General features: G+C 37.6%; 1 protein-coding gene and 1 long non-coding RNA gene across 4 annotated transcripts in view; one reads left to right on the top strand and one right to left on the bottom strand.

Annotated features, from left to right (window-relative positions):
- LOC103470723 (uncharacterized) overlaps positions 1–11,880 on the top strand; it is a 60,980-nt gene extending 49,100 nt beyond the window's left edge. For 2 of the 3 annotated variants that reach the window (XR_534521.2, XR_001776910.1), the window contains exon 3: positions 10,473–10,618. This is a non-coding gene — a long non-coding RNA (uncharacterized LOC103470723). Of the gene's footprint in view, positions 1–10,472; positions 10,619–11,730 lie in introns of those variants that run through there. The other variant, XR_534522.2, reaches the window with a different exon arrangement.
- mapk1 (mitogen-activated protein kinase 1) overlaps positions 1,564–17,904 on the bottom strand; it is a 34,375-nt gene continuing 18,034 nt past the window's right edge. The window contains exons 2-9 of the mRNA XM_008419352.2: positions 14,648–14,830; positions 13,223–13,412; positions 11,895–12,011; positions 10,626–10,740; positions 8,576–8,707; positions 7,323–7,432; positions 7,110–7,236; positions 1,564–5,810 (exon numbers count right to left, since the gene is read on the bottom strand). Of these exons, the coding sequence (XP_008417574.1) occupies positions 7,120–7,236; positions 7,323–7,432; positions 8,576–8,707; positions 10,626–10,740; positions 11,895–12,011; positions 13,223–13,412; positions 14,648–14,830 (964 nt within the window). The 3' untranslated portion in view covers positions 1,564–5,810; positions 7,110–7,119. The remainder of the gene's footprint in view (positions 5,811–7,109; positions 7,237–7,322; positions 7,433–8,575; positions 8,708–10,625; positions 10,741–11,894; positions 12,012–13,222; positions 13,413–14,647; positions 14,831–17,904) is intronic.

A 17,904-nucleotide genomic window follows, 5' to 3' on the forward strand; every position in this document is an offset into this window, starting at 1 on the left:
ATGTCCAAAATTTTTGTATTTTTCTTTCAAATTATAATTGTAGAAATTATTTATTTTTACCTACTAAATAAACATGAATTCTTATGAAATAAGCAAAGCAGTCATATTTAAATAATTTAAGATTAAAAACCAGAGAAAAGGTCTGGTTTGCCAGATTGTTTTTTAATAAAGGCAAACCATATTCTACATTTTTCATCTTTTCCTAAATTTTTTATTTCAATCGTCATCTTTTTGTACATCATAATAGGCGTGACCAAGCTTTAATTTTAGTAAAAGGCTTTGGATTTTTTGTTGTTCCTTTTACAAATAAATTTAAGTAAAAAAAAAATCCTGGATGAATTCGTGTCGAACCTTATTTTCATACTTTATTTGTATAAGTTTTGAACATCAGTTAAAATTTTACCTTCACTCATTTTTTCTCTTAGAAGTAGGTCTCGGAGGTCAGCAGCGTCTTCCTTGACGTTTCCAGCAGCAGTCTTCTAAATTCTTTAATTTTTCCACTTTCACGCCATTTGCATTTCCAGACCAGATGAGGTACCAACTTCTGACTTCCTGCCACGTCCGCTTAAAAGTGAAACATCTTGTATTGTATTTCTTAAAAATGTCGTTTTAGTCCCTTCTCGGAGCTGTGAGCAGCTGAAGGTATTTTTTTCAGTCATGATGTCCTACAAACCCGTTTAGTCAAAGTAAACAGCTGTTCCCAATTAATCAGTGCTAACTGGGAGCAACACCGAACATTTGGACTGATGCAGAGCTGCGAATTTGCAATGGACATGCGTAAGGCACATTATAGCATCATATTTTAATTAATCCCAAAACACGAAACATGTTGATAAAGTTCAAGCAATCATGCTAATTAAATGCAACCGCAATAAAACTTGTGTGAACAGTTTACGTTCCCAAAGTGAGCCGCATGCGCAGAAGAATGTTGACGTCAAAGTAGCGCATTGTTTACGGAAGTAAGAGCCACCGTCTAGGGATCGATTTTAAAGCTGTCGAGCAATGGGAGCCAACAGTGTCGTCATAAAATCATAAAGTGAAGGAAGCTAATAAAAAATAAAGCAAAGCTAATAGCTGAATGATCATGACATTCCTACTTTTATGTAATTGACGTCATAATTCTGCACCTGAAGAAGTCAGACGCGGTAAATCCGGACGTAAACAGTGACTAAAAATAATAATGAACTCAGGAAAGAAGTGCATCAGTAAAGCGCATTACATCACAATCCCTCCACAGACAGACTTATTTAGTCAGAGGTCCTCAAACACCGATGCTAACAGTTGTGCTTTTTATTAGCTTCCATCGTCTTGCTATGACCGTCAGAGTTTTTCATTTGCGAATGACTGTCGCTTTGGGGTCGCAAACCAGTCACACATTTTCTTTGTCGTCTTATAATTGTAAAATCGATCCATAGACGGCGGCATACATTATTACTTCCGTAAACAGCGCGCTGCTGTGACGTCAACGTTCTTCTGCGCATGCGGGTCGCTCCTTCACGCAGCAAAACAGAGCAAAAATATTTCCACGCCAACTTACAATGAATGAAGACTTAGACACACTACTGAAGGTATATTATTTTTAATGAACGTCTATTGAAATGTCATGGCAGAGTTGCAAAAGACATCCCCACCCCCCAAAAAACATTTTTCCCCAAAGTAGCAGTCAGTCTGTAATAATAGCAAATGCTTCGTTCAAGTCAAATCCTTCACACGACAGCGAAATAAAACCCACCAATCAACTCCAAACGATTTAATGGCAGCTCAAACAAACCTTTAAAATACAACCAATGGTTCTTTTTTTCTTTATTTAGTTTTCCTTTTTTAAAACTACACAATTAAAGATTTATACTGATCAAAACATACAGAGTGAAGAAGTTCCACTGGAGACAACTCAAACAAGATTAGTGTCTGATAGAAACATTAATTTTACAATAAAAATATCTGCACAAAAACATCCAAAAAAAAAAATTAAAAAGGAAAATAAAGGGCAACGCAAAAAAAATATATTGAAATGTTTGCTTTTCGTCTTTTATTACAGTCACAGATCACACAGCTGTTGCAACAAATCTCTTAAAATGTACAGAAATGAAGGATAAGGTCGCCCCCATCCCGTTCTCACCCCCCACCCACAGAGCTGATTGTGTTCATCTTTAAGAGCGTATACTGCGATTACAACGGATTCCCGACTAAACAAAAGCTGCACATCAAAATCTTGGATATCGAGACTATCAAAAAAGGCACAAACAGACAAGGTTGCACAAAGAATTCAGCTGAAGCTTTTTTTTTTTAATCATTTTTTATTTATCATTTTTAATTTGTCCTCTTTTTATACAACTAATCCCCCTAAAAGGTTTCCAGTGCCCTTTAAAAGTTCCCATCCCCACTCCCCGCCCCGCTTCTCAAAGAAAGAAAGAAAGAAAACTATCTACAGGCATGTCAAGTCCTGGCAGGCACCTCGGATTACAAGTCCCATCCCAACCACCGGAGAAGCAAGTGCATTTCATCATAACGGAGACGGACGAGTGTGTGCAGCGAGCGTGACGAGCGCTGGGATTAAATCTGCAAAGTGCAAAAAACTAAACAAAACAGAGCAACGTTTTGGTCATCGTTTCGTGTCGACAGATGGGTTAAATCTCTGCTGGAGTCGAAATGTAGACATGCATTTAAAATGGGAGTGAAGAGGTGATTCAGAGCTTTAAGCTTAAATTTGAGTTAGAATTATTTTAAAGATAAATGTGTTGCAGGTTAGGTTTTTGATCTGAGCTGCATTTTTTTAATTAAACCCAATCAGGGATTTTTGCAACCATCTCAGACCATAACTACAAGTTTTAAACTGATAATGTAAAGAGATTGAGTTTTTCCTTATATGGTACATTACGGAAGTCCATTTGTGCCACTACAAAAATCCAAATTTTGACTAAATGCGATGCAGCTAGCCAAGTTTGTGACATGTGCTGCATTTTTTGTTTCATTAAACCCAATCAACCATTTTTATTCAAGTTTTAAACTGATAATGATGTGGAGTTTTTCTTAATATGGTACTACGGAAGCCCATTTGTGCCACTGTAATAATTGAATTCAAAGTTTTGACTAATTTATGACATAGCTAGTTAGATTTTTAATATGTGATGCATTTTTTTTTTAATTAAAACAGGAATTTTTATATAAGCTTTAAGCTGAATGAATTTAAGAAATCGAGCTCTCGTGTGGTATATTACGGAAATCCATTTGTGCCAGTATTAAATCCAAATTGTGGCCAATTATAATGCAAATGCATATGGTTAGAGTTTTTATCAGTGGTGCATTTTTTTGTTTCTTTAAACTCAATCAGGCATTTTTACAATCAGTTTTAAACTGATTATGTAAAGAAATTATATTTTTCATAATATGCTATTACAGAAGCCCATCTGTGCCACTGTAATATCAATTAAATCTAAATGTATGATTCAGCAGGTGAAGTTTTTGATCCACGATGCATCGGTTTTTTTTTAATTATTTTTTTATTAAACCCATCAGTCATTTTAAACAGATAATGAAGTAAAAAAGTGGAGATTTTACTAATATGGCATTACGAAGCCCATTTGTGCCACTGTAATAACAATCATATCCAAATTTTGACTACTTATGCTGTTATGGTGGCATAAACAGGTTTTCATAAATTCCTTTAGTCCAGCCCCCCTTTGCGGTCGATCTGCAGCGGTTTAATTTCCAACATGGCTGCTGTGATGTAGGCGCGTCCGGACGCGATGACATCACAACCGGGTGTGGCCAGAGGTGCGGCTGACCAGCTATGGCTTGAGTGCGTCTGAGCGGCGCGTTAACGTCCTCTTGTAAAGATAAGTCGTCCACAAAAACAAAGATATACTCGACTGCAAGCTGTGTGAAGAATCCCGCGTTTATTTACGCTGGAAACGTAAATCCTCCCAACTTTAAACAAAAATTCAGCAGCTTGGCTTTTCTCGTTTTCTCTACCAAAGTCAAATACAATTTGTGTTCATAATGAGAAAAATCTTCCAAAAAGCTGCTGACTTTAAGCTGGGAAGCAGCAAATTATCAATATTTTTTCTTCCTCTGCTAGGATTTTATCCAAATATCTAACATTTTGCTGCATAATCTAAGTTTTAAATCTATCTGTGCAATTTGGAGGTACTTTAATGACTAAAATCTCAGCCGTTTAGTTAAATATTTCCATAGACGCCCTGAAGATTCTAGATAAACTGAAGAGGTGCAATAGTAACCCTTTTTCCCCCTATCAAAATATAATAATATGTGAAATAAAAGTATTTAATTTAACAGTCTTCAATCTGATCAAACACAAACGGTAACGATATTCTTGACTTCCGCTGCAGTGATGCATGTTTTTCCCCTCAGTTAAAGCAGTTATGTGCTGGTCCAACTGTTTCTAGAACTAAAATGTGCGATTTAAACGTGACGTAGGAGTAATATGTCGTCATGCTGTGCTTTAAATATTCGTCTTAACATTTTAAACACAGATTTATCGTTTCTGAACATGCAGAGGTTAAAATCTGCTCGTCGGACGGAGGGCGGGTAAGCGGAAATAAAAACAGGGGGCAGAAAGCACCGAGTGTTTGGAAACGATTTTTACCACGAAATGATGAGGAGGAGGAGGAGGCGGCGGCGAACCGGGCCGGCTTGTGTGGCACTTTTAACGTCGCTGTCTTTGTATACGGAGCTTTTTATAACAGTCATGCAAAAGGGCACAGTTTTCTTCTAACAAGGCGAGAGAGATCCACAAACACTGAAGAGGACAAGAAAAGAATAATAATAATCATAATAGGAAATCAGAAGAGGGGGAAGGTGGAGGACTCTACGTGTCCCACCTCCTGGAAAATATGAAAATATCATACAAACTTGTGTGAAATCAACTTTTCCTTTATTTCCTCGTGGCTAAGGCAGAAACTTCCAATAAACCGTACATATCTACACGTTTTAATGCCAATAAGAAATAAAAAAAGGGACTTTTTTCCTTTAGAAACTCATTAAATTCACCCTAAACAATAAAACATCTTAAGACTCTTCAGGCTTCATATATATATATTTAGTTAAATGCGGTCCTCATATCAGGGGCCTTCTGTGTGAGTATGTTTGAGATTAAAATACAAGGTTTGATAAAATATACATCCTCGTCAACACCAAGTGATGGCTTGTGGCCAGTTAAAGTCTGGCTCATTCTGTCATAATTGCATAAATCAGGCGAGTTAAGTCGAATTTTTCTAAATGAGAGAAAGAAAAGACAAAAATCACTGCATCCTGTTGCAACAGTGTGATAAAAGTTATGAAAACTCGTTTTGTTTTAATGATAGATGATTTTTTTTTGTGCAAAGCAGCTGCACCAAAACAAAAAGTATCATAAAAAAAAAAAGATTTTAACTCGAATGCCTTTTGAGACACACATATAAACACAAAAAAAAAAAGTTGTTTATCTTGGCTTCAAAAAACAAAATTCACCCCCCAAACTATGAGCTGTGATGTGACTCCCACCCCTCCGGTCCCCTTACCTCGCCTCTCCGCCGAGAGAGAGAGAGAGAGAGAAAGAAAGGAGAGACGGAGAATGACTGATTGATTCCTGACGCCGTTCCTGAGCAAAGTGGACTTGACGAAAGAAAAAGGAAACTGAAAAGAGAAACCGGAGGAATCCAGGCGGTGTGAACAGGAGAGAGGAGTAAAAAACAAACAAAACAGAGCAAACCAAAACCCCAAAACAAACAAACAAAAAAAAAAAAAATCACAGCAACAGAGAGGAGGCGGGGAGGAGCAGTGGCAACGCAGAAGCCTGTCCGCAGAATCTCCTGCAGGACGAAACGAAAACATTTTGTGTTTTGATGCTTCGCCGTGAAACGAGGCTGAAAAAAACTAAAAATATCACAACAAGCAGCAGAGAGACGGAGATCTGGAGGGAAGTCCTGATTAGAGCTGAAACGGTTAATCAAATTAATCGATTATTGACGTAATTAATTTGGTAATCGATTAACTGGCGTGTGCAGAATCAAAACGTAGATTTACTGAAAGAACAAGAAACTCTGAGCCAAATTTGTACAAACATACATGTTCATTTTGCATTTAGATAAAAAAAAAAAAACTTCTTTGTAAACATGTTTTATAAAAAACGTTAATAAGTTTCAGCTTCTCCTATTAATCACCAATTATTGATTAGTTACCTGAAAAACACTCAGCAGATCAGACCTACACTGCACTGACGTTAAGTGAAGCAGAAATATATTATTTATTTATTTAGTATCGTTTTTAGCTGCAGATGCATCATTTTAATAAATAATCAAATGTTCTCTAAAGGAATGATGTTTAAAAACAATAATTATTTAATGGCAGTATTCTAATGCATTTTTAATTTTATATACAATGCAACTAGAATTATGTTGCTTTTTAACCCTCATCGTTCTCAAAGACATTTTACAAATAAAATAAACTTAAATGGTTACATAAAAATATGTAGAATTTTTATTTGAACCAGGCGACTCTAACAATGCATGTTTATGGTTCCTGCACGGTTTTGGCTCGATTGCAGCTCTGAGTGTGTTGCCGTTTTAGAGAACTGGCCTTTATTCTGAGTCTGTTTACTCCAGTTAATGATTAATCAATTACTAAATTATTTGATTATTATTTCAATAACCAATTAATCGTCTCAAATTGAACAGAATCCTACTTCAGAAAGTTTCCATGCTCCACAAATCTGAAACAAACTTCCAGAAACCTGAGGAACTGCTGAAACACTGAGTTCCTTTGAATCGAGGCTAAAAACCCAAATACTCAATCAATACATTTGATTAGTGATAAATGATCAGCATATCTGACGTGTGAATATCTGTCAGTATATCATTTTTTTTAACTTAATTTGAACCAGGTGAAGCTCAACTAAACCACTCGAGTTCTGATTAGAACACATTTACAAAGAAGGGTTTTATTGTATTTTATCTTAAATGCATAATCTACACAGGTTTTGCAGAGTTTTGGCTCGATTACAGCTCTGAGTGTGTTGCCATTTTAGCCAGTTGTCCTTTATTTTGAGTCTCAAACTGAACAGAACTTCCTCCAGAGCTCCTTTCGGAGGGAACAAACCGGGCCTGCGGTACCTGAGAGCCGTTAGGACCTGAAGCCGGGCTGGAACCGAGCCGTTTCTTCGAAGATGAGCTCCTTCAGCGTCTCTTTGGGCAGGTCGTCCAGCTCCATGTCGAACTTGAACGGAGCCTCGGCGGTGGGCTTCGCGGGACAACAGAGGGGGAGCAGCGTCAAAACCCGCGGGCGGTAACCATAGAAACGAAAGCGGCAGGGCGAGGGCGCCTCACCTCGTCCGTCGGGTCGTAATATTGCTCCAGGTAAGGGTGGGCCAGGGCCTCCTCCACCTCGATCCTCTTGTGAGGGTTAAACGTCAGCATCCTGTCCAGGAGGTCCAGAGCTGCAGCACAAAATCAGCATTTAACACGACCAGTGGGTGCAGGCCAACACTAGAGGGCGCCATCACATCCTCAAACTAAACCGTTCATGTCCCTCAGCAGATAAACGCAGATTTTGTTTGCAGGAAGCCGATAAGAAAACTGGATTTTCCTGCTGATGAGTTACTTTCTACATAGAGCTTCAGAGAAAAAAAACGTCACAGCAAAATAATCTGAAGAACTGAACTGGTGAGGATTTTTGTTAAAAAGACGCTTCAATTTGTTATTTTAACATCGAAATCAGAAGTTTTCCATAAATATATGTGAGGTTTTCTTTCAGCTGATACAGAAAAAAAGCTGAATCAACTTAAAACCTTTTTTGAAACAGGCATAAATGTAGTGAAGTACAAATCTAATAACGCTGCATCAGTGCATACAAGCAGCTTCACAGGTTTGGTCAGACATGTAAAAGAACCTTAATTTGTTCAGTCGATGCATTTAGGAATATAAAAACGAATAGAATTCAAAATAATAAGGAAACTGACAAAAACAATAGGATGACTATCAATAAACTGCAACAGGCCTGTTGAAATAAACAATAAATCAATTAATCGCATTATTTTTATTGCCACGATTTATTATTTTTTTCTCTTTCTGCCAAAAGTGGATGATAAAAGTCTTCAGTCTGCTGTTTTGGTCTCAACTAAACTTTATTCTGAAGGACAGTTTTGTTTACAGAGACTTCGTAATTCATTTTATTTGTTGTTTGTTTATTTATTTATTTTGGATATTTAGAATGTCTTCCAGTGCTAAATGTCCATTATAATTTAAAGTTTGCTAATCTTTGAGAATGTGTTCTTGCATTATTATGTCAATACCATCATATTACTGGGAAATGGTCTCAAAAGAGCCGTTTTCAGAACGTTTATCATGGTAACTTCTGGGACAATTTACTGTGACCAGATGAGCAACAAACCTTGTTTCAAATGAATAAATAAAGCATAGAACTAGACCGAATAGATCTGCCCTCATGTCACCTAAACCAGACAGATTTTTTTCAATATCTGGACGGATGGAGATATTAACGTCGGATCGGTGCAGCTCTAGTTGTCCAGTGCCTGGTTTATTTGTTAAAAACCTGTGGATAAAGCGGCGCGCCCTCTGACCTTTACTGTCGGCGTTGGGGAACAGGCGGTTCCACGGCACTTTGCAGCGCACCGGCAGCGACAGCAGGTAGTTCCTGGCCTTGAGGTTGATGATGCAGTTGAGGTCTTCCTGGCTGGGGGAGCCCAGGATCCCTGAAATCAAACGCTCGTTTTAAAGATGTCCGACTCAAACTCCTCCGCTTTCAAAGAGGAGGAGAGGCAGATGGCTGAAGCAGTATTTGGTCTAACAGACAGTCTCAGAGTCTGACTGGATAAGGGCAGCATTGTCCGACCAGCTGCTCCTGGTGACAGAGTGTGAAGCCCTGAACGTTGGAGCTTTTCAGAAAGATTAAACTATTGGATTAATTCAGCTGAAACATTCTTCATTTGCAACAGAACGAGAACACTTTCCACTTTTCCAGCTGGAAACAAGTGATCAGGTCTGAAATCTGGGTGTAGCGATGGACCTGAACCTTCAGAGCCACATAAAGACGGTTACAAAATCAGCCTTCTGTCGCCTGAGGAACATTTCCTGGATTAAAGATCTAATGCAGTGGTTCTTAACCTTTTTTGAGGTACCGAACCCCCCAGTTGCATATGCGCATTCACCGAACCCTTCTTATTGCAGCAAAACACACAAAATACTTTGTGGTATTCTGATTTAGTAATGTAATTATGTTAGCTGTGTAACCACCCCCACGCCACTAGAGGCAGTACCAACTCCGAAAAAAAGCGACTAAGGAGCAGATTTAGACTATAGAATTTGGTCAAAACTGAGCTTTGCTGAAGTAAATAAAGACAAAAGTTCAAATCTATGCTGAGAGAGGAGCTCCTTCAACCAGGGCTCCTCCGCAGCTCTGATTGGCTAAGCAATGCAACGTGATCCTCTGATTGGCTAAGCAATGTAACGTGATCCTCTGATTGGCTAAGCAATGTAACGTGATCCTCTGCAGCAAGTGATGGCAAAGCGVGGCGTCATCACGACTTTACACAAGTGTGTCTTTACCTCCGCGGTCGGCAGAGGCTCCGCCGAACCCCTGAGACCGACTCACCGAACCCCTGGGGTTCGACCGAACTCAGGTTAAGAACCACTGATCTAGAGAAACTCATCCATGTGTTAATCTTTAAAATACTTAATAGTTTATAAATCACGCTACGGCTTAACATCAAAATACAGTAAATAAATTACAAGTAACTTTTCAGCAAAATATAGGAGTTTGTTTTAAGTCAATAATTCTTTAATATTGATACAAAAAGTCCTGGCAGATTATTTCACCTGTAAAAACATTTTCAAAGTACTTTTTCATGAATATTAAGGAATTATTGACTTAAGCTCACATTTCTTGCTGAAAAGCTGCTTGTAAGTTAGTACACTTGAAATGAGACAAAAGATATTTGTTCTGGAAGCTAGACAGAAAAATACTTTGTAAGACTTTGTATTTTTACAGTGAAGCTCAACTATCCCACAAGTTCAGGATAGAAAATATTTACAGACAAAGAATGTTTTCATCTAAAATGCATATATATTTTTTGTATATATTTTTCTTAATTACTGCTCTGAGTGTGTCGTTACTTTAGCAAATTACATGTTTTAGAGTCTGTACTCTTAGCGATTATTCTATTACTAGATTAGTTGGCAAATATTTCAGTAATCGATTAATCGATTCGGACAGACTGTCATTTGAAATGTACATATTGAGCAACATTTCATTGCCAGGCTCCAACAATAATAAAGTAACTAAATACAAATAAAAGTGTCAATATAAATATAGTAAAAGGTAATAAAAAGACAATCCTAACACATTATAACAGCTTTCGACAGCCAACTTTATATTTTCCCGCATGTAAAACATAAAAGCAGCTTCATTTTAATAGTCTGAATATAAAATTTGAAGCCTAAAGCTAAATTTCTTCACAGGTTTGTGGAGCCGACTGAACGTCTGGAGGTAAAGATGCACATTCAAGCCAACAACCAGCCTTTGTTTTGGTTTGAAAACTGTTAAACCATCACAAAGGAGAAGGAAAAATGCAGCGCTCCAGTTTTGAGGCTGGACGTAGGAGGCATATTCACCCAGGATGTGGTTGAGCTGGTCCAGGTAGTGCTTCCCAGGGAAGATTGGCCTGTTTGACAGCATCTCAGCCAGGATGCAGCCCACCGACCAGATGTCTATGGACTTGGTGTAGCCCTGAAAACGGCACCGTCAAGATCAAAATATTAAAAACATATGGAACAACACTCAGCTTCGTAACCACCTATGCAGTCGTTAAAATATTACATTTATGCAACATTAATGTACAGATTAACAACAGCAAAGTGAAAAAAAAACTCATTTCAAAAGTCAAAAACAGCAACAATATTCAAGCATTTTTAATGCAAGTTTTAAATTTTCTTCCCGAACCAAAATTTGGAGTAAAAAAACAAACAAATAATTTATTACAGTAGTTAATAATGTCTTATAGTATTCTACATTCAACAGCAAAGGTAAATAAAATATGAAAATGTCTCTCACAGCTCATATACCCGACTGGTCAGAGAACAAAACACGAAACAAAATCCCACAATTTCAATAACTTTTTTAAAGTGTAAAATATAAACCAATATTTATGTCAATTAAACAGATAATAGATATTAATTACGTTGAAACAATACAAATTGTAGGTAAATGACTCTCCTGCTGAGATTAAATGCTTAGAAAGTAAAACAAAAATATCAAACGTTTTCCGTCTTTTAGCAAATAAAAGTTATTCTGGAGATTCTAACCGACGTAAAACAAGAAAAGTTTAGTCTGGTTTAATTCAGACAGCAAAAAAGTGTCTTTTTTTACCAGGAGTATAAAAATACCTGGTTTCTACTGTAAATAATGTTTTCCAAATTTAGGGTTTTAGTCAAACATTTCATTACACTTCAACACAAAACTGTGTAGTTTGAATATCAAGCACTTTCAAGGACTTTACACAAAAATCAAGCACTTTCCAAACCTAAAACTCAAGCAGTCGCATGAACATTGTTATTAAAAATGTATGGAATAAAATTCAGCTTCTTCTCCATTTTTTAAAGGGTTTTAAAATTAAAAAGGTGAATTTCTCTATGAACCCTCAACTCTGTGGTCGCTCAAAAGTAACTTTGTGCATTTGGTTTTGATGAAACTAAAATTTACTTCTCCATTTCTCTACAGCAGCGTTGCAAAACAAACAGTGAACACATCAGGGTGACGAAACAACAGCCACATTATTATTATTATTACGAAAAATCCCCGGCTAAAACAAGCAGCTCGGACTCATCCTGCGTGCTTCCCAACCGCGGTATTTTGAGCGTAGAAGAAGAAATCCGGCGGCTCACCTTGGAGTTGAGCATGATCTCTGGAGCTCTGTACCAGCGCGTGGCGACGTACTCTGTTAGGAAGCCGGTGTGGTCGTGGTCGGGATCCGCCACGCGAGCCAGGCCGAAGTCACAGATCTGACAGGAAGACGACAGGACGCATGAAAACCAGCAGAAACACAACTTTAAATAAAACTAAATTATATGTGGACGTGTTCAAGTTTCGCTGGATTTTATCATTTCATCTACAAATGTTTTTCTAGCTCAACTTTATTCCAGCTTATACCTAGATGGAGTCAGAAGTTTACATACCGGTGCATCTCAAAACACTAGAATATTGCATAAAAGTGCAACATTTCTTGCCAGGCATCCCAGACAGTGAAATTTCATGTAGATTCATGAAGTGTAAAATATTTAACACTTTATTTGAAGGGGTGTGACTGATGACACCGTCATAAACATGAAGGAGTCTTCACATTTATGTCTATTGTCATGAAGTGTCATTTGGTAAATAATGAGATTTTTAATGCAAAGTTGCATTAAAAGTCAATTAAGAGTTAACTTTACATTTGCATTGAAAGCTCGGCAGTAAGTACTGCAATAAACGTCGCTGATATTCATCTTAGTTTCACACAGAGTTGGGTGGAGAACTCAAGTGGTTGTAATGATGTAATATTGATTACAAGTTATATAGGACTGCGGTGAGAGATGGTTCTAGGCTTGTGGCTTGTTTGTTGTCGTCACAGCAACTCCATAGCAACTGCCTACCAAGATGGCTGCCAGGTACGAAGTTCACAGAAGTGTAACGTCACATGAGAGCTATTTAGCTATGTATTGGAGCTTTTTTTTAAATCAAATTTGAACCAGGAGAAACTAAAAGTGACACTTGATGGGTTCTGGTAAAAGTATATTTTTTTTTATCTTAAATGCAATTTTTTTGTCTTTTATGTATAGTGTTGACTCAGTTACTGGGGTTAGTGTGTTCTTTCAACACCATTATTTTTGAGTCTGCGTATTGTAGTTAAGGATTAATCGCTAATTAAATTAGTTGACCATCATTTCAATTATTGATTAATCAATAAGTCAGCCCTAGTATAAATATATTGGATTGAAATGTGTGGATCATTAAGGGGCTTCTGAAACATGCATGACGAAGTTTTTGATGTAATCCAGGTGTGTGTTGACACAGTGACACGTAAAACACACACAGGTCGGTGACGGTTTATGGAAACGGGTTTAGGAAGCCAGGAGAAGCTCGTAAGCCGCTTACTGACCAATTACGTCAGAGAGAAAGACGAAGTCACGGCGCCTTTCCGGTTTGTCTGGTGCTTAAAACGTCAGAGACCAACCTTGAGATCGCAGGTGGTGTTGAGGAGGAGGTTGGAGGGCTTCAGGTCGCGGTGCAGCACGTTGGCAGAGTGGATGTACTTGAGCCCTCGTAGGATCTGGTAGAGGAAGTAGCAGATGTGGTCGTTGCTCAGGTGTTGGGTCTTCAGGAGCTTGTAGAGGTCCGTCTCCATGAGATCCTGGACGATGTATCTGCACCGATCCAGGTTAAAGACTTTAAACCCGTCAGGGTTTGTGGAAACTAAAATGCTTTTCTACAGGGAAAAAGCAAAGGGAGCAAATTTCCACCAAAAAAAAAAAAAACACAGAAATTTTTAGGAACAAGAAAAATTCTGAGCTCCCAAAGATGAAAATGTGCAAGACAAAAAAAAAAACAAAAAAAAACCCTCAGAAATATCAGCATGTCAAAATTTGACTTTTCAAATTTCAAAGTTTTCTCCTAGAAAGATCCTGAGATTAACCTCAAAATGTAATTTTTTTCCAAGCAAATGTTCCACTTTTCAAACTCAGAAATTAAAGTTTTAAAGTTTACAAAATTTCAGAGATCAATCTCAAAATATCTGCAATTTTTCTAGCAAATTTTTTACTTTACAAACTTAAATTTTTGAAAATGCTTCAGACATTAATTTGGATACAATCTCAAACTTAGTGTCATTTTATGCATTGAAGTCGGATTTTAGCTGAAAGCAGTTTGTAGCTGTAAATTTGACGAAGGCTGAAGGAACCATCCGGCTGTGGAGGAGTTAGCTTTCATGCTAAATGAGCTAATTATTATGAAATGGAGACTGAAAAAAAAAAAAACCTTCTAAAAGTGGATGTTTTGGTAGCATTATCTGTAAAGGAGTTCTCCGTCCAGAAGCTCTTTGGTCTAGCCAGACGTGAACCCAATAGAAAATCACTGAAGGAAGCTGAAAATCTGAATAAAACCTGAAACATCTGGAATGGATCTGAGTTGAGTCATCGGCTAAATCCCTGCTGCAGTGTGGAAGAACTACATCTGTAAACAAAAGTTCCTGTACCAAATATTAGGTTCTGCTTTTCTATTGCATTAAATACTTATTTCATTTAAGTATTAAAACAAATATAAATCATACAATGTGGTTGTCTGGATCCATTTTCTGATTTGATGCCAATTAGACCATTCTTTGTGAGTTTTGTGTGATTCCTCATTGATGCAGGATCACACAACGTCTGCCAAGTGGACTCGGTTTTACTGCTGCTGTTGGGAAACAGTGAAGAGCATCTGAGGCAAATACACGGCGACAGGTGGCCATTATGTAATAAAAACACAAATGAACATCCCTGCTCAAACAAAAAGCCGCCCGAGCCTCGCCACTCTCCACGTTTCCTGAGAAAAACACAGACGTAATAAACATCTTCAAAAGGTGAGATTAGCATGGTAAAGCTGACAGCGGGCGCCAGGATACACGTCCTTCATCTGCTCGATGGACGGCGCCCGGATGATGTCGTTGATGCCGATGATGTTCTCGTGCTTGAAGCGCAGCAGGATTTTGATTTCCCTCAGGGTGCGCTGGCAGTAGGTCTGGTGCTCAAACGGGCTGATCTTTTTGATGGCCACGCGGAGCTTGTTGTCCCGGTCATAAGCAGAGCTGGATGGGGGAAAAAAAAGAGAAAAGCCAAAGGTTAGATTTTAAAAAATCAGATGAAAGAGAAAAAAACATTTCATCCATCAAGTCGTGTTAAGTTCAGCATCTTTATTCCTCCCTCAAAGACCCATTAAACTCATCTACATCATCAGCCTGGCGGGCCGCCAGGCTTTATTTGCTCCACCAGGCTGAACGTTTATTTTAAGTCAGTTTTAACTTTTTGCAAAGGGGGTCAAAAATCTCCAAGCTGAAAGTATTCAGGGGCCAAAATGTTCTTTTCTCCCCAATTTATTTTAATTCTCTTTTGCCAGCACCTACGGAGCCCCTAAGGGGACATGGAGAAAAAAAAAGGGAAAGAAATCCCGAGTTATTATCTCGAGATCCCGACTTTCGAGATAAAAAGTCGGGATCTCGAGATAATAAGTAGGGATTTCTTTCCTTTTTTTTTCCGCCATGTCCCCTTAGGGGCTCCATACCAGTGGCATAACTACACATTATTCAGGTGGATGCGAAAACATAGATCGCCACTGACCAGAACAACAATAAACATAATATTTTACATTTGCCTAAATATTTACAGTCATTTACCCTTTTGTGTTTATTATTTTCAGCTTTTAAGTTTATTCCAAGCAACAAAAGTAAACATTTTCTTCTACAACAACCTTCGCTGTAATTAGCCAAATGTAGTGGTTGGATGTGCCAAAGTTTGTTTTTGAGTAAAAACTTCCTGGATTATGAAATAAAAAATAAAATAAAATAAAATAAATGCTAAGGGTCTAAAGGTTTTTGTGTTGAACTCAACATTTTCAAAATATAAACTTTCCATGGAAAATCTCATCCGGATGGCAATATTTGTGCCATTCTTGAACTGCAGTGAGGGGCCACACAAAACTAATCCAAGGGCTGCAAATGGCCCCCGGGCCGCAGGTTGAACACCCCCGTTTCAAGTCTTTCTTTTTTTTTTTAATATGCACCAGTAGCAGTTATAGCTGCTATATATAATAAGACCTAAAAAACTAAACTTTAAGGACTGTTTTTTAAAAATATATTACTTTTTTCTATATGTTTATGCTTTTGTAATGTAAACAAAAATTTAGATTTTACCGTTTTCATGATGACCTACATAGAGAATATCTCCTCCATCAATAATGAGGTCTAAATTGGGTAATGAAATATTCAGGACTGACTAGTGGCAGGAGGAATGTGAGTTTTGCGCAGAGGCAGCAGTGAGTCGCTGAGCGCCGCTTCCTTCCTGTGGTTTGCTGCTGGAAAGCTTTTAAACTAAAAACCAAATAGGACAGGAAATGTCAGGCTTCAATGTGCAGTTTACAAAAGCTAGTTAAGAGCTGATAACTAGTTCTTAACAATATTGACCCAAAGAAAAAAAAAATGCAAGTACAGCAATTCATTTGATTTTTTTAAAGCATAATTTCCTGCCCTCTAAATAAAATAGCTTAAAATGATTTTAAATGTTACAGCTAGAGAAGTTTGAATTATATAAAAAAAGAGAGGAAAGGTGTGTGTGTGTGTGTGTGTGTGTGTGTGTGTGTGTGTTCTTTACAGGCCTTGTTGAGTTCAGGCACTATCCTCTGGGAGATCTTTGATTTTCTGCTTACTCTGCAAGCTTTTTGCCTTCTGTTGCAAAACTCTGCAGCAGCAGCAACAGGATTTTTCTTCCCCAAAACGAGTACAGCTCGTATTTTTAAATGACTTCAAGTCAAGCTTAATGTAAAAACAGCAAGTCACTATTTTACGTGCGTTGATTCAGGAACTAATGGAGATTTCACTGATCTGATCCCTGCAGGCTTGAACTTGTTCAGAGTAACTTACTTTTGAATTTTCACACATTTGCTTTACCAGAAATTTAAACAAAGGCTTCAGAATATTTTACTATTAAAAGAAAATCAATTTCCACATTTTTGGAGTCTTGAGGTTAGGGGCCGAACAAAGTCATTTCAAGGGCCACACAAGGCCCCCGAGCCACACTTTGGACATCCCTGATTTAAGCCAAGGTACAACAATCCCAGTACTTTACGTCGAAATGCACAGCTGGGTTAGAGTAACATTGAAAAATTAGTAATTCAGTTCCAAATGTTTTTCTGTAACTAAATATTATTTAATAAAATGCAGCAGCGTACCGAAGTATTTTCATGCAGTTTGTATCTAAAGCACCTCATTCGGGTGTTTGAATGATTTACTGCATCAGTGCAGCACGGCATGCAGCTCACAGGCTTGTTACGATAAATTGTCCCAGAAGTTATTGCGATAAATGATAATATTGTTTTGAAACCAGTTCAAGTAACATAATGGTAATGGCACAATAACACAAGCTCAAAGATCAATAAACTTTAATTTTGTAAAGAACAAACTTTAGGCAATAAATAAATTAATTGAATGATGAATTAAAACGAGGTCAAAAATGTCCATTTCTATGATTAATCGTTTCCTGGATGATAAAAATCTTCAGTCTGGTGTTTTGGTCTCATTTAGCTCCTTTTTTTTTTTTGAAGAACAGTTTTGCTTACAGAGACTTTATAATGCATTTTACTTGTTTCCGTTTTATTTATTTTGGACATTTTAAATGTCTTCCAGTTCTTTATCTTTCACAGAATAATAACTTCTTAAAAAAATCTTAGCAAAAACGTTAAACATATATTTTTGTACCTATTGTGTTAATTTGGAGAAGCTAGAACCACAAACGTCGACTTACTGTTGATTTTAATTGACTTTTTTTTTTTTGGTTAATGAGTAGATAAAATAGACACAAAAATATCACTTCAGTAATGTAAAACATGTAAATATTTGTGGCCCCAAAGTGCTTCCAACTCAGCGACTTTGGCCCTCGTGTCAAAACGTTTGGACCCCGCCGCCATGCAGGGTTCATTTAAACTGAATTACAGAAACAAAGTTACTTTTTGTGTTTTAATTTCCTGAGATTAATCTGCATCTTCACACATTTTATTAGCTGATAAGTTTCATATAATTATAGTTTTTTTTTTTTTTTGCGTCATGCGAGCAGAAAATGCTCCTTCGACACGTTCAGTGCTGAAACTGCTGACCTCCTGGTACCGCCTCCG

The sequence above is a fragment of the Poecilia reticulata genome, linkage group LG9 (assembly GCF_000633615.1).
Source record: "Poecilia reticulata strain Guanapo linkage group LG9, Guppy_female_1.0+MT, whole genome shotgun sequence".
Taxonomy (NCBI): domain Eukaryota; kingdom Metazoa; phylum Chordata; class Actinopteri; order Cyprinodontiformes; family Poeciliidae; genus Poecilia; species Poecilia reticulata.